The sequence below is a fragment of the Pteropus medius genome, unplaced genomic scaffold (assembly GCF_902729225.1).
Source record: "Pteropus medius unplaced genomic scaffold, Ma_sr-lr_union100, whole genome shotgun sequence".
Taxonomy (NCBI): Eukaryota; Metazoa; Chordata; class Mammalia; order Chiroptera; family Pteropodidae; genus Pteropus; species Pteropus medius.
In genome coordinates, this window is record NW_024346692.1 from 870,737 (window position 1) to 885,908 (window position 15,172).

At 41.4% G+C, this 15,172-nt stretch overlaps 1 protein-coding gene across 6 annotated transcripts in view; it reads left to right on the forward strand.

The window, feature by feature from the left end:
• Nucleotides 1–2,455: 2,455 nt before the first annotated feature.
• Nucleotides 2,456–15,172, forward strand: part of APOLD1 (apolipoprotein L domain containing 1) — a 41,249-nt gene continuing 28,532 nt past the window's right edge. For 4 of the 6 annotated variants that reach the window (XM_039876394.1, XM_039876395.1, XM_039876391.1 and 1 more), the window contains exon 1: nucleotides 2,456–2,752. Coding sequence is in view for 1 of the 6 variants with exons in the window: in XM_039876392.1 (XP_039732326.1) it covers nucleotides 2,654–2,752 (99 nt within the window). In the remaining 5 variants the exon portion in view is untranslated. The remainder of the gene's footprint in view (nucleotides 2,753–15,172) is intronic. The other 2 variants (XM_039876397.1, XM_039876393.1) reach the window with 2 other exon arrangements.

Consider the following 15,172-nt stretch of genomic DNA (forward strand, 5'->3'; position numbering starts at 1 on the left):
TGTTTTTGTGATTCTATTCAAAACACGCATACAGGGTGTTTTTCAGGAAGACACTGAGAAAGCAAGAAAAACAATTCAAAATGGGGAGGAAGGAGTCGAAAGTCAGGAAATAATGAAATAAAATTAGTTTCTCTGAGCCAAAATGGGTCTTTTTTAAAAAGTGTCACTAACAGAGGGGGAAAATCCTCTTAATTGCCGCATGTACCCCATTTTCCTTTCCTAAAGAGGCATCTTTAACGAGAATTTTTAGAGATTGTTTTAGGAGTGCTGGGCCAGGAAGCAGTGGATGCTGGCCGCGCCAGACACGTTCACAGGAACGCAGTACCTAAGTCGCCGGGTCGATCCATTACATTTCTGTGTCAAGTCTCTAAATGCGTCCCCGCAATTCGGAGCGTCCTCTCCCCAGCGCAGAGCTGAGGCGCCAGCCGCGGGCGTCCCTCCGAGGGGACCCGGCAGCCGGCAGCAGCCACCCACTGCCCGCTACCCAGGCCACTGCGCCGTCGTCTCCCCAAACCTCTCCTCGGCCTGGCGCCCGCCCGCCGCGTCAGTTGCGGGGTCGGGCTGGCTGGCGCCTCAGGAAGAAAAAGCCATCAAGTCTGGTTTCCCATCTGAAACTTGCAGCTCCGGCACCGCACAGGTCGCTGCGCCAGTTCCCGCGCCCCGGGCGCCCGCAGGCGGTTGAGGACGGTTGCGCCTAGGCCAGCGCAACGGGGCTGGACGGTTTCTCAGAAACTTGCCTCCCTCATCATCTGTCCTCTGGGCTAGGAAGCGAAAGCCCCCGGTCTTCTCCGCAAACAGACCCTCCCCATCGGTACCCTGCCAACTCCAGTGCAGCGGGGGGATCTGAGCGAAAGGGAGAACCTTTCGGAATTCGTGGACCCTCCAGGGTAGCAGCCCGCTCCCACCCCCACTCCGAGCTCCAATGATCCGCAGCCCCGCGCATTTCGAAAGGTTCCTCGCTCGCTGGCGCTAAGGAGGGCCGCAGCGGCGCGCGAAAAGCCGAGCGCCACCGCCGCTTGCGGGGGTCGCTTCCTCCCTTCCACCCGGTTTGCGAAGTACCCCCATCGTTACCCAGCACGGAGGACTGGGGCTAGAAAGAGCTAGGAAAATGTGGGTCCACGGGCGTGACTGGGGGACGGAGGGTACCGTGGAAACCAACAGGAGCGGGGCGGGCGGCCTTTCAGCCACCGTGCGCCCACCACCCCGGCCGCGCCGAGCGACCTTTCCCGGCGGCGTGGAACGCTGCCTTCGCCATTTCATCCTCATCATCGTTAGCGTCGACACTTGCTCTTCATAAGGTTTTTCTGATAGAAAAGAGTGTTTTAAGAGCTCGTCTAAGCTCTCCGGTCTGTTTTTCAGAGTATGCATTTAAAAAAACTGCCATCTCTTTCACCTGAGCCACACCCTACGCTCACTCCCCTCCCTCCTGGCCAAATTGAAGGTAAAAATCCTGCAAGCGAAGCGGGGGTGGGGTGGGGAAAAAAGACCTACGGTCATGCTAAGAACCCCCCTCCCGGCGAGGAGAACCTCAGGGATCCTGGCTCACGTGGGGTTGGGATGGGGTGGGGTCAGCCTCGGTCGGACCCGCCAGAACCGAAAATGTTGTATTTACACGCAAACTCAAGTCTGTGTGTGTGTCCCCACCCGCGAACCAGGCCTGTCTTGCGTGGGGACAAAGAGTAGGCAGGAATCAGAGACTAAGATACAAAAAGAAATTGCCTTGGGTTGGGCGCTAAACATCGACGCGCCTCAAAAGGGACGTGAAGAAAAGGCAAGGAGAAGGCGCGCGGCGGGCCCGGCCCGGGGGATTGCATCACTGCAGCTCCTCCGCCAGAAAATGGGCTCCGAACCGCGGCCACCATCATGGCGCTCGCGCCGGGCCGCGCTTCCCGCGCGCCTTCCCAGAGCGCTCAAATACGCCCGAGGTTCAGACATACGACAAACATACATTTTCACTTTCTCAGGCTCAGGCAAGGCACCCATCCTCCACCCTCCTTCCTTTTAGCTGTGTGTGTGTGTGTGTGTGTGTGTGTGTAGCAGGCATCACATATGCAGGCAAGGCAAGGTCTGTGTGTGTGGACAGGAGAACTTGAAGATTGTTTTTTTCCTCTCTTTTTTTTCTCTCCCGTGCTGGTGGTTGTAAACTTGATTGGCATTGGCTGCGCCCACTGACCCCTGCGCCGAGTCCACTGAAGATTTAAGGTGGACCCGAGATGCTGCAGCTCCATGCGTAGTCTCGCGCCTGAGTTGGTTTTGGAGGAAAAAAAGCCCCGAACCAAGCGCCCGCCGCGTTTTTACGCATCCCCTGCGGTACAGCCCCCGCGCGCCCCGCCCGCCACCCGCTTCCTCCGCCCACCTCCCGCTTCTTCCCCATTGGCCAGCGAGTGAAGTTTGAATTTTTTTTTGATACTTGTTTTCTTGTGAAAAATATACTACCCAGATTGTGTGGCGAAACCCGCTTTGGCGGCGGGAGGTGCGGTGTTCAGCTGGTTTTGTGGAAACGGGAGGGAAGAGAATGGGTGGAGCTTCTGTCTCAAAATTTTCCCCGGGAGTGCGGTTGACAGTGTATAGGCGGGCGGCGGAGCGTGGGGCAGCAGTCAACAACCCTGAGAAGCTTCCGCGGGGATAGAGATGTAGTATAATACGTGAATGGATGTCCAGGGTGTGCCGTTTCACCGGCTGCTGGCCAGCGGTACTAGGGAGGCGCTGGCAGGAGCCCTGGCGAGGATGCACCTTCCCCTGCCTTGGAAAGGTAGAATTGGGGAGGGTGGGAGCGTGACGGTGGCCTGAGAAAGAACACCTCACTACCGGGGCGGGGGGACGGGGCACAGAAATGCAAATACAAGCAAAAATGTATTGTTTCAGGAGCCACCCAATCAGAATTCACCCTAATGCAGGCAGTAGGTGTCATTTTTACTGAATTTAAAAAAGTTTTCTGTCTCTGATTTCCAAGAGTGTTTTTCAGTAAGGAAAAGGTTAAAACAAAATTGAGAGGGAATAAGCCTTTGAAAATGCCTTTGATTTCTGGATCTGAAAATTAGTTCTTGTAATAAAGTAGTTTAAGATTTAGGATAACGTTATTTGTATTGCAGATTAAATGCAATGTACTCTCCTTCATTTATTATAACCCAATTATGTCTTATTTTTCTGTGAAAAAATGTAAATATCAAATTATTATCGAAATTACTGAACTGGCAGATTAGTGAAGTTAGCATATATGCATAGTTTTTTTTTTTTTGACTGTTAATTCTGTTGCAGTGTAGCTGACGATTTGAACCAGATGTCTAGCCCCACCCAGTCTAACAGTTCCTTTCCCAACCTACCCGCCCATTTTTTAGTTCTTAACTCCCCCAGTACTTCCTAGCCCAACTAACCCAACTAAGCTCCTCAGACCACCATAAACCAACCTGTTTGTGCCCTTAGCAAGGACTTTTTTGAGTTAAGATTGCCCCCAAATAGACTGGTTCGCTTCAGGAAGCAGTGAGCTCATTATCTCTGGAAGTGTGAGCCAAGCACTAGTCTGAGTGACCCCTTGATTTGTAGAAAAGATTAAAATATCAAGCTAATATTAGGACTCGAGATTTTTAAAGTCTGTTCCAGACCCTTGAGATACTGTATTTACAACGTCGGAGTTTCTGGACTTCTACTAAATTAAGCAATTTTCCTTGTTCATTTCCACTCTCTAGAGTTATATTGTCTAATACGGTAGCCAGAAACCATATGTGGCTGTTGAGTGCTTGAATATTGCTAGTCCAAATTGAGATGTGCTGTAGTGTGACATAAATGCCAAGTTTCCAAGAATTAGTATGAAAAATAATGTTGAATATCTCAATTTTTTATACTGATTGCACGTTGAAAGAATACTTTTGATATATTAGGCTAAATAAAAATATTATTAAATTTAATTTCATCTCTTTCTTTTTATTGTGTGGTGACCAGACAATTTTAATTTACAAATGTGACTCACATTATATTTCTATTGAACATTGCTGTTCTAGACCAACATGGTAACTTGAAGTCCCGTCTTTGAGATTGGTAGCTGATAATACTAAATTGGTGGTAACTTCTAGCTGCCATCCTAACTTCCTAAGTTAAATCAGGCTCAAACTCAGCCTCTGGAACCTTTAAAAATAATTCTGCCAACACCTAACACCTACCATTTAATCTTTAACACTTGGTGGTGGTTTTAAGCCCAGACTATGGAAATACTGTATAAATATGTCTGATTAAGTCAGACTTGATCTCAGCTTTCTACATTTTGTAAATAGAGCAACTGGGAGTCCAGTATATTAGGAATGACTCAAAACAATGTAAACCCCAAAGCCTCCATTGGTGACTTTGTATGACCATTCTTCAGCAGCCTGGAAGGTGGTGGAGAGATGGGGCGGAGTTCTCATTTTAAGATTGTGTCTCTAACAGAAGATGTCAATAAATGGAAAGGTATGTCATGTTCTTGAATAGAAATATTCAACATGATAAAGATGGCAGTCAATTTATACCTTTCGAATTAAATTTATTCCTTTATATTAAATTCTAGGAAGTTCTGATCATCCCATTTCATTCCATTATTTTATCAGTTTCAGCACTCAGGACCAAATTATTTCAATTACTATAAATTTAGAATGTTTTTATTTCTGGTAGCACTAACCCTGCGCACCCCACAAGTCCCTTTTTTCAGAACGTTCCTGACTTCTTTTGCTTGCCTTTTTTCTCCGTATGAATTTAAAATGAATTTGCCTAGTTGCAAATATAATTTCTATTGGCATTAAAAATAATAATAATAATGAAGTGGTATCCTCATCTCATACTTATACCAGGATAAATTCCTGAAGGATTTAAGAGTGAAATATGAAAAAAATGAAGCCATAGACATACCAGAAGGAACCTCAGAAGATTTTTAAAAACATAATATCAGAGTGGGGAAGGTCTGACAGAAACATAGAATCTATAAAATAAAATATTGGTAGATTTGATGACATAGAAATAAAAGTGTTTTGTGTGGCAAAACCTGCCATAGCAAAGTGGATAGAATGACATGGGGGTGAGAGCTGTACAACAATGTGAGTGTATCTAATACCACTGAACACTGCACTTAAAAATGGTTTAAATGATAAATTTTACATTATGTGTAATTATAATAGTAAATAACTACCGGAAAAAAATTTTTAAAGTTCAACCACGTTCCTTCCAAGAGAATCTCACAGTGTTCTGGGTCCCATCCTTTGTGCAACAGACACTGGTACAGTGGTTTGACTTCAAACTCTGGGATCAGACTGCTTGGGTTTGAGTCTCAGTTACCTAACTTAATGCTTGTAAGACTTTTTGCAAGTAACTTCATCTTTTAAAGTTTCTATTTCTTTGGCTATATAATGAGGATGCTTATAGTTCTCTCATAGAGTTATTAAAACGATCCAGCTGGATAATGTATGTGAGTACTTAGCACAGTAACTGGTATATAATAAATAATAACCATTATCTATTTATGAACAATATAATTAACAGAGGCATTTAGTTCTTATTTTGGATTCTCAAGTAAGCACAACTAGAACGATAGTAACCCTGTAAATATGTTTTCTCATTTTTAAATACTGCTGTTATTACTTTTAAGAACATGATTTTTATTGGACATTTAATAAACAGAATTAATATGTTGCAAAAAATGGTCAAAAGGGTAAATTTTATGATATGTATATTTTACCACATTTTTTAAAAAAGCTTAAAAATTAAGGCATTTTTTGAGTTTAGGGCCATCTGCAATTGTTTCAGAAAGGACCTGGTAGAGATTTGTTTGTGCTACTAAATCACTAACACACCCATACACAAAGACAGTGCAAACTAGGAAAAATGTTTGCAACTCATATATCAAAGGGCTAATTCCCCTGGTAAATAGTGTCTATAAATCAATGAGAAAAAGCAAACAAACCAATAGAAAAATAAGCAAAAGCTATGAACACAGTTTTCAGAAAAGAAAATACAAAAGGCTTCTAAAATGTAAAAACATGTACACTTGCAGTTTGAAACTATCGGGATATAAATTATACACAGAATACATACATTTATTACATAGAGTTACAATTGGTGCCAGTCAGATACAAAGGTGGCCATTATCCTTTATTGATAGTTTAACTTTTGCTTTTCTCTTTTATATCCAAGGCCGAGTGATTTTTTTTTTTTCCGGCTTCATTGGTGACCAGAGAAGCAAAGAGTTTGCATGTGTGGAAGCCATGACTACCTTTCAAGTTCAGTGTAAAATTTCTCTCATCCAAACAGTCTTAATATTTAGCTTACTGGCATTATCTTACCCTTAGAAATCTCCTGGATCAGCCTCTCAAAGCAAGTACAATAACCTTTCTTGACACATCTCGTCCATTCCTATTTTTAATGCCTGGTCATCGGCCAATAATCTGACGCTCTCCAAAATCATTACTTTATTCTAGCTTTTCTTTCAAGCTCTCTATTCTCTTAATTTATTATGTGATAAATATGAAATGTCAAGTCAGTGAAGTGAGAGTATACGATGGAGTAAACGGTGTTAGGTTATAGCTAACCATGTGGGAAAATGTTAAATCCCTCCTACACCACACACACATACATATCATACATATTGTATTTTATATTCTGTACTGTGGCTTTGCTCTTTGATTTAGCAGTTCTACCAATTTACTTTTGGGAAGTGATCAGATGTGTAACTAAATATGCATTTACCAACAAGATCATTGTAAACTTATATATTAGACTTTAAGAAGAAACAAAAAAGTAAACAATGAAGCAACATTTTCTTAGATATAGGATTAAAGGATTGATTATTTAATTGAACCAACAATAGTAGATCCAAGAATGATGCAGATGGCAGCCATTAAAATACTCCAGGTAGCTTTATTAATATGAATATATTATTATATTAATATATTATATTATTATGTATATATTATTATATATTAATATGAAAAGTCCATAATATTAAATTAGGCACAGAACAATATTTATGGTATGACTCTATTTTTGTAAAAAAAAAAAAAATTTAATTCACAAATATATGCATAGAACAGGCCTGAAAGGTTACTCCTCATATTAATAGTTTTAATTTCTGAGCATAGAATTATGAAGAGACTTTCATTTTATTCATTTAAGTATTGGTTAATTTTTTAATAACAGATTATAACAAGAATAAAACAGATATTTCAAATTTAAAAAATAATTATCCTTATAATTCTTGAACTCAAAATAAGTTTCTCTTTGTGTCTCACATATAGCCTCTCCTCTCAGACATAAGCAGAGAACAAGTCAATTCTGTAATTCATTTCCCCTCCATTTTTTTGTTTGTAGTTTCAGATGTCATTCAATCCATATATGAATTATGAGGAGTGTGTGTGTTTAGGTACATGGTTTTGCTTCCAGGGCACATAAGCAAGGCATAAATGTCACCCCATTAACTCAGGGATATCTTAATAAACCATGGAAAATTGAGCCTATTCCATCTTTTTGCCACATGGGATCCTGTTGGTAACATTATCCCAAACCTCACATTCCATGATCTCTGGCATTTGGCACACCCCAGGATTCTGCCTGGAATTCAACAGCTCAACTCCTTGCTCTTAGTTTAGTTACTTAGGACATAGTGCTGGGGAGATTGTTTTAAATTTCAAGTTAGCAGACCCTTCTTGAGCTGTCCACTCTCCATGGGACTGACCTGGCCAAATCTTAGAATCTCAGAATATGGGAAATCACTGCATCCAATCTTCATTTTATAGATGAGGAAATCCTAAAACCTGATTTCCTGTGAAGTGGGGAAGTTAAACAAGATGATTTATAGGTTCCTCTTGGCTTACAATTCTGTGATTCGTTTCCTAGTCAAGATCACGCAGTCCATCCCTGCGGATCAGGTTTTTTCCAGGGAAGCTAGATTCTTGATTTTTGGCTGCAAAGCACATATTCACAGGGTAAGACGATAGTACAATAGTGTTGGCCGAAGAGTGAACATTTATTATCTTACTAGAAAAAAGCATGTGAAAATAACTTAGTGGTTGTTTAGTGGTACCAAACACTGCCTTATTGTTGTATGCACACTTGTGGAGCCCCTGCTAAGGGCCAGGCTCTGTGTCTTCAACTTGACAAACAGGAACTCTGCCCTCATGCAGCTCCAGGCTGTTGGATGGAGATGGACAAGGAATTCTAGCCATAATCATTTAATGGTATTTAGGTGAGTGTTCTGAAGGATTAGATCTCTGAAGGGACCAGCTTTGTGCTCCTACAAAGGTGTCCAGCTGAGGGAGCAAGCAGGGGCTGAAATCCAGATTCTCCCTAGGCCAGCTTGTGTTCACCCAAAAGAAATGAGCCTTTTAAAGAAGTCCGTCCTCCACGCAGTGCCTTCTGCAGTTTGCTGAAAGCTCCCTGTGTTGTAGTGGCCCCCCGCCTGTAGAGTTTGAAACTGGAGGCCTGTCCTAGTGGTGGGGGCTAGTAAGTGCCTCCTAAGGAAATGACCTTCAAGCTGAGACCTGGAGGCTGAGCAGGAGTTAACCAGTTGATGACAGCAGGGAAAAAAGGGCAATCCAGGCAAAGCACAACCCAAGGCCCCAAGTCTGGCAAGGACTCTAGGGAAGTGAGAGAAGGTGCTTGTGGCGAGGATGCCGTGAATCAAGGGCAGTAGGAACGGTGCTGTGATTGGAGTGGTGGGAAAAGTCCAGATGGTGACGGGCCTTCTAAACCACCTTAGGAATTTTGGACTTCAAAAGCAATGGAAAGTCTTTGGATAATGGAAGAGAGCGACTTGAGCAGCTTCAATTAAACTCGCTTATTTCCTCATTTGATCTTATTCTAGTCAAAACCCTTAGTCTTGTTTTGGGATCATTCCCATAGGTTGTAGGGAAGTTTAGGCTTGCACCTTTCTATTTCTTCACAAACACACTGTAAAAAATATTTTAAAACCCTGGGTATATGATTTTTCAGTAAGTGAAGGGCATATGAAGTCTTTGGACCATCAGAACAGCTATTGATCACAACCGATATATTTCAGGTTTGAAGGAGGAGTCAAGCAAGCACCATGCTGGGTGTCTGTCTGCGGATGGGCGGGGCTGAACAAGCCCGTCTCACCACGTCTGCTCCTCCTCACCACCGGTTTTAGCTTGCAACCTCTTTGCATTGTCATAATGAGCCGATTGCTTGTGTCATTTTAGGAGCAGCCCATGTTTTGCCCTTTGCCCGCACAGCTGATGTGAATCTTCTAAGCAAGTGAACAGCTTAGGGATGAAAACTGAATCATTTTCTTCAAAATAGCACAGCATTTTAGTCTTCAGTTTTACTGAGCAACTGGATTTATTGGTCACGAACCCTTTGGCCAAAGGATTAACTATTTATTTGGTTTTGGGAAGAGACTTCAGAAGAGGGATAATAAAAATAACCCACAGGGATTTTTTTTTTTTAATTGAAGATTAGTAAAAGAGCGACCTCTGCTGGGTACAGTGGTATAACAACCTAGAGTTGGTCTGTGACCCAACCAGAAGCTGTCCTTTAAGTTAGCAAATCGATTGCTCACTGTTCATTTCCTCACCTACCAACTCATATTCTTTAGAGCTAATCTAAGTGACCTATAATTCTCAAGCCTAATGGCAGTTGTTTCTGTCTTTAGGAAATGTCTTAGTTTTTCATATTTCTCAAAAATTATAACTCTAAATTATTAGCCTCGGCCCAAACAAGACCTGAAATAACTCTTGCATTTTATCTTCTTTGTTTCTTTTCTCTCTTCTGCCCTTCACCTCCCCTCCACCAGTAAAAGCAAATAAAACAAATCTTCACTCAAAAGAAAGTACTGCTGATAGAAAGGAAGGAGAGAATTTAGCGCTTATCTCTAGCATCTCCTCAAATGGATATCCAGGCTTGGGGCCCAGGGTTGGGGTCATATACCTGAGAAGAGCTATAAATTATATTAATCTTAATGATTAGTACAGCCATGGGAATGTGGGTGCACAATAGTAGAGTGAGAGTCGGTGAATGGGAGACTGAATCCTTGAGAATGTAGAGGGTGGTTAGGTAGGAAGAGAAAGGGGAAGGTCTCCTTGTGACCTTATGTTTGTCAACGGCGATGATGATGAGTGTCTACCATGTGCCAGGACCTGGGCCAAGCACTTTATATACCTTTCTTCTGCTTCTTGCTTTGCCTCTCACTTCACAATCTTAAGAACATCTTTGGGAAAAAGTGAAGAACTTAGGGTAAAGTATGGTAAGAACTTAGAACAAGGCCTGCATAAAAATAATAGTTATAAAATAATAGTTCACTATTTTATGATATTTTTTACTCTGGAGTATGCTGCAACTCCTACACATGAGAAGAGGCCTTCCCCAGGCTTGCTACAGTTAAGTCCTAAACTTCTAAAGCACAAGTCCTGGCCCTCTGGAGCAGAGCAGCAGAGAAGCCACTTTGGTTTGGCACATTGTTTCTGCACAATGGCTCCAACGTCCTGCCTTCCTGTGTCTAACTGACTCTTCTTAAATGTTCATTCTCATATTTGCAACAACCTCTTCCGGACTGTCTAAAGCTTGAGCTATTAGTATCAAGCAATGATCTTTTTAATACTGTTAAGAAACTTGAAATCATAAACCCCTTCTTTAAGAAAATAGGCCCAGAGAAGTTAGTGGCCCAAGGTTACCCACCTAGGGGGCTGCTGAGGCAGGACTGGAACCTGGAGCTCCTGGATTTTTGATGTAGCACCTTCTGTATGGCATGCATACTGTCCTTGGTCTGCATTGTGCAACAGATGGTTTTTACTTGTACTTCCTGCCCTTCTTGGGTTGCCTGTCACCTCCCTTTTCTAAGCCCTGTATCCCTTCCTGCTGTGCACAGGTAACCTGGGCCCATTAGTACAGCCGCCAGGCAGCTTCTCTGACCAGCCCGAGCAGCTTTTCCTCCCTCTCCTAAACTTATTTGTTCTGTTTGGGCCTTGTTAGGGCACTAATAAATCACTTGACTCACAAATTTACTGAAAGATGTTCGTAGACTTCTATCCTCTGAAATGACTGTCGATCTTGGCATTTCTGTGCTATTTAATTGTGTTGAGTATTTTCGTGTATGCTTTAAGTTTGTATATGCCTTATACTTACTCGAACTCTCCCCATTCCCTCAGCATAATACAGTGCCTTTTTACTGGAAATAGTTTCTTAACCCAACAGAATAAATCTCTAACTCTGGGAATTTCTGGCACTATGGCAAGCTGATTATATAGATATTTTAAAGCAGGATGTCCTTTAAGAGTTTCAGATTATATCTTATAGTTTCTAATATGGCACTGTGGGTATATTATTAAAATTTACTAAAGTTTTATGGATGATAAATCACCCTACTTCAGTAAAGCCACAGAATTAATTTGTTCATGGGTCCAGCAGTTATTTAAGGAGTGCTCATGAAGTATACTGGACTGCGTTGGGCCTTGAAGGCATTGGCAAAGAAGTTTGACATCTGCCTGTCTGTCCCCTTCTGGCTCCCTAGAAGGTAGATAAGATGGATGCAACTTGAGGAGACAGCCTTTGTTCCTAAGGATAGACAGTGCATTGTGGAGCAGAAAGATACAGGAACTATAGGCGATGCCACATCAGCTCTGCATTGCTTATCTCCAGAATTCTTTTACAGAAAAGAAAAATAAACTTTTATCTTGCTCAAGCCACTATTATTTCTGGGCTCTGTTACTAGCTGCCAAATGCAAATCTTAACTGATATAGAAGTCCTTGAGGATTTTTGAGCAAGGCAGGGATTCTGATTGGTAGCTTTGCAAGAGACGGAGTCAGAGAGGTGGGTGTTCCGGGGCATACAAAGAGATAAAGTTGGCTTGGCAGGTGGGGACAGATAGTGTGGGGAGACTTTGAGTGAGAAGAATGTACATCTTGCACAGGGTCATCGATTTCAGATTTTTTTCCCAGGACACTTCTGCTAAACTCCTATTATACAGTGGTTATTTAACTATGTAGTTATCGAGTAATTTGCATTCTGCTATTGTCAAGTGACATGAAAGCTAGGTAGTTTGAGACAATGAGTACTCTTTGTGTCTTAAAAAGAAGCAGGCAAAAGCTGGAAGAGCAGAGTATCACTATTACAGGAAAGTGAAGTTGTTATGTGTTCTGAACTCTTGCAGACATTTTCAAGGAGAGGAATTTTTGTCACATGAGATTGTCTAATCAAGATACATTTGAAATGTATCTTTTACTGGATAGCAACTGTAAATAATATTTTAAAAATATATCTTGGAGTAACTTGAAGGGTAAAAATTTCTAAAAGGGGAAAAAATCTATTTTATTAGCTTATACTAAGCTTCATGTAATCGCATTGAGTAATAGCTGTCTCTTCATGATGAACTTTTTTTCTTGAGATAGGGCAGGTAATTTCACACCTCTTAGAAGACATTTAATTATTTACATGTGTTATAAAACATGATAATATCGCTATAATATAGCACAGCTTTCCTCTGAACTAGATGTGCTAACTCAATATGTCAGTCTCTCTGTGTCCTTAAGAATGGGTTGGCATTTCCAAAGTTCCTTCCACGCCTGTCTCAAACAGGTCATTAGAAGCCTTAACATGGCTACAAATTTCAAGGTCCCTTAAAGCAATGGCCTTCAGCCTTTCTTCCCCCTGCACATGGAAGGGCAAATGTGCCCAGTATTTCCTGAAAAATTCTCACTCACTAATTAGGTCTCCCCACTCTTCCCCTCATTTGGAAAAAATACACTAGAATATAAGCAACTGAACATTAGGTCATAACCTGACCTATCTGTTGCAAGCTTCCATACCTTTCATAGCAACTCCATTTTAATAGTCACATATAATTGTCCTCAATCATAGTGGGAAGAAACATTTTTTAAAAAATGATTCCAAATATTAGGTTTTAAAAAAAATTACACCTCCCTGAAGTGCCAAGGTGACATTTTCCTACAGTCTGCACAGAGGGGAAAAAAAAAACTCACTAGTCTGATAAGCAGAAGTTCTCTTTCTACAGTTAAACAATAACAATGGCCAACATTTATGGAGCACTCACTCAATGTTTGCTAAGTCACTTATCTTCATTATTTCTTTTAATCCTGATGCAAATTCTGAGAAGTTGCTATATCGATGAGGAAACTGAGCCTTGGAACTATTGCTGAAGGTCACAGTAAGCCACGGAACAAGGGCTCGGATTTAGGTCTTGCTGACTCCTAGCCTGGGTTTAGAGCCTGTCCTATTATTGTAAATAATCTCAATGAGAATAAGGCCAACTGGCTCAGTTTGACACTGGATCTCAAATCATTCTCTTTCACTTTCTGCCAAATTGGAAGACAGTATAGTGATTAAATATTTGTGGTCAGCAATATCTTGCCGTTTATGGAAAAGTGATACCCCAAATCTTTAATAATTGTTTCATTAAGAACAAAAACAAAGCCCCTGGGAAACTTTGACAGGAGTACAGGAAAATCTCTGTATTGTGCACCTTCGTCTCCTCAGGGAAGATAGAAAGAACAGTACCACTTTCGAAGTTGCTTTGGAAGGAGACAAACAGTAGATTCTATGATTAGTAGACATTTTTTTTTTTTTTTTTTTGTGGCAGACTACAACTAACATTAGGGTTAAACCCCTTCTTAAGAGATGAAGGCCATTTTATGGTAAGAGAAACTTGGAAGGCCCGAGGAAGGAGTTTTTAAAAATATGAGCTTGTTTCTGAACTTCTTTTTATATGTTTTAGCTCCATGTAGATTCAGGTGTTTCTCAAAAGCCACCTTCATGCAAAGTAGGTGAGAAGGCCTGCTCAAAAGCTTTATATTTACTAAATTTGTGTTGGTTTTCTACCTTCTATATCACTCGCTTGGGATGGGTGACCCAGCTTACTTTGGGGAAGATGTAGGTAGATAAAAGCCAAATGATGTTTGCCAATTTGTTTTAGTGAGGGGTCTCATTAAAAAGGTCATTTCCTTTGTGCGATTAAAGAACTCCCAGGGAAGTTTTCTCATTTATCTGTTTTTCAGTTCCTATTTTGGAGGCAATTCTGTAAAGAACATTTGGGCTCTAGCCTTCTTTTCAGCCATCATTTAGGCCCTGGAAAGGCCAGTTGCTTTTCTGGTGGAAATATACCCATAGTTGGGGGTGGGTGGGAAGATGGTGGATCTGATTAGTTGAAATCAAAGGCAGGCTTCCTCAGTGGGACATCTCCAATGTCTCCATCAGCCATAACAAACTTGTAGGTTGGGTTATTATTTTTGTGTAGGATGCAACCCTAACCTCTCTAAACTTTGAGGGAAATGAATAACCTCCTAACAGGTTGCCATAATCAACTGAAATAATGTATCCGAAAGTGCTTTATAAATATATTATTATAATGTATGAAATTGGTGGGTAATGGAAGTGCTACAGAATGTCAGCTATTAATAATAGAAGTGCAAGTCAATGTTACACCTGATTTTACACACGTTCTTTTCCTACCTGTTCACTGATATTCTTCAGCATCCATTCCCATCACTCCCTGTTCTCTGTTAATTTTCATAATATATTCATATAAACATTCTTCCATTCAGTTTTAGCAGCTGGAGCATTGTATTTGTTTTCTTGGTTGTTCTGTTCTGTGCAAAGTGAACCCTGACTACACATTATTCTTTACTTCAGGAACACTGAGAACAATTCAAAGCCAAGGGCATGTGGTAACACTACTTAATAATCTGATGTAATATGGCCCATGCTGGGAATAATAGGTATGTTTTCTTCAGAGCTGGTGTATTTGACCTGCTTCCTATGGCCTGTGCCTCATTCCTAAGCACAATTTATCTTAATTAATCAAATGAGAATCAGGCCATGTAGGTATGGTCAGAGAGTTGTGGCACAATTCTCTGTTCATCTGGCCAAGTCATTAGGATAGCTATGTGGCTCTCATTATACCTGGTTTGAGGAAGAATTATGTAACTAAGTAACTATGTGGCTTTCGTTATACCTGGTGTGAGGAAGAATTACATAATGTAGCTTTGAGGATGCGCATTTGCACAAAGTTCAGGCAAATATCTATCTGGGATGGAGTTCTGAGTCAGTCAGTTTTCTTTTTTCCTTCTCTCCTTCCTTCCAATGAATATGTATTGAGCTCTTACTGTATGTTAAGTATTAGGTATGAAAAATATTATTCTTGCCCTCAAGGAGCTCAGAAGTATGTATGCATGTTCATGTGCATGCGTG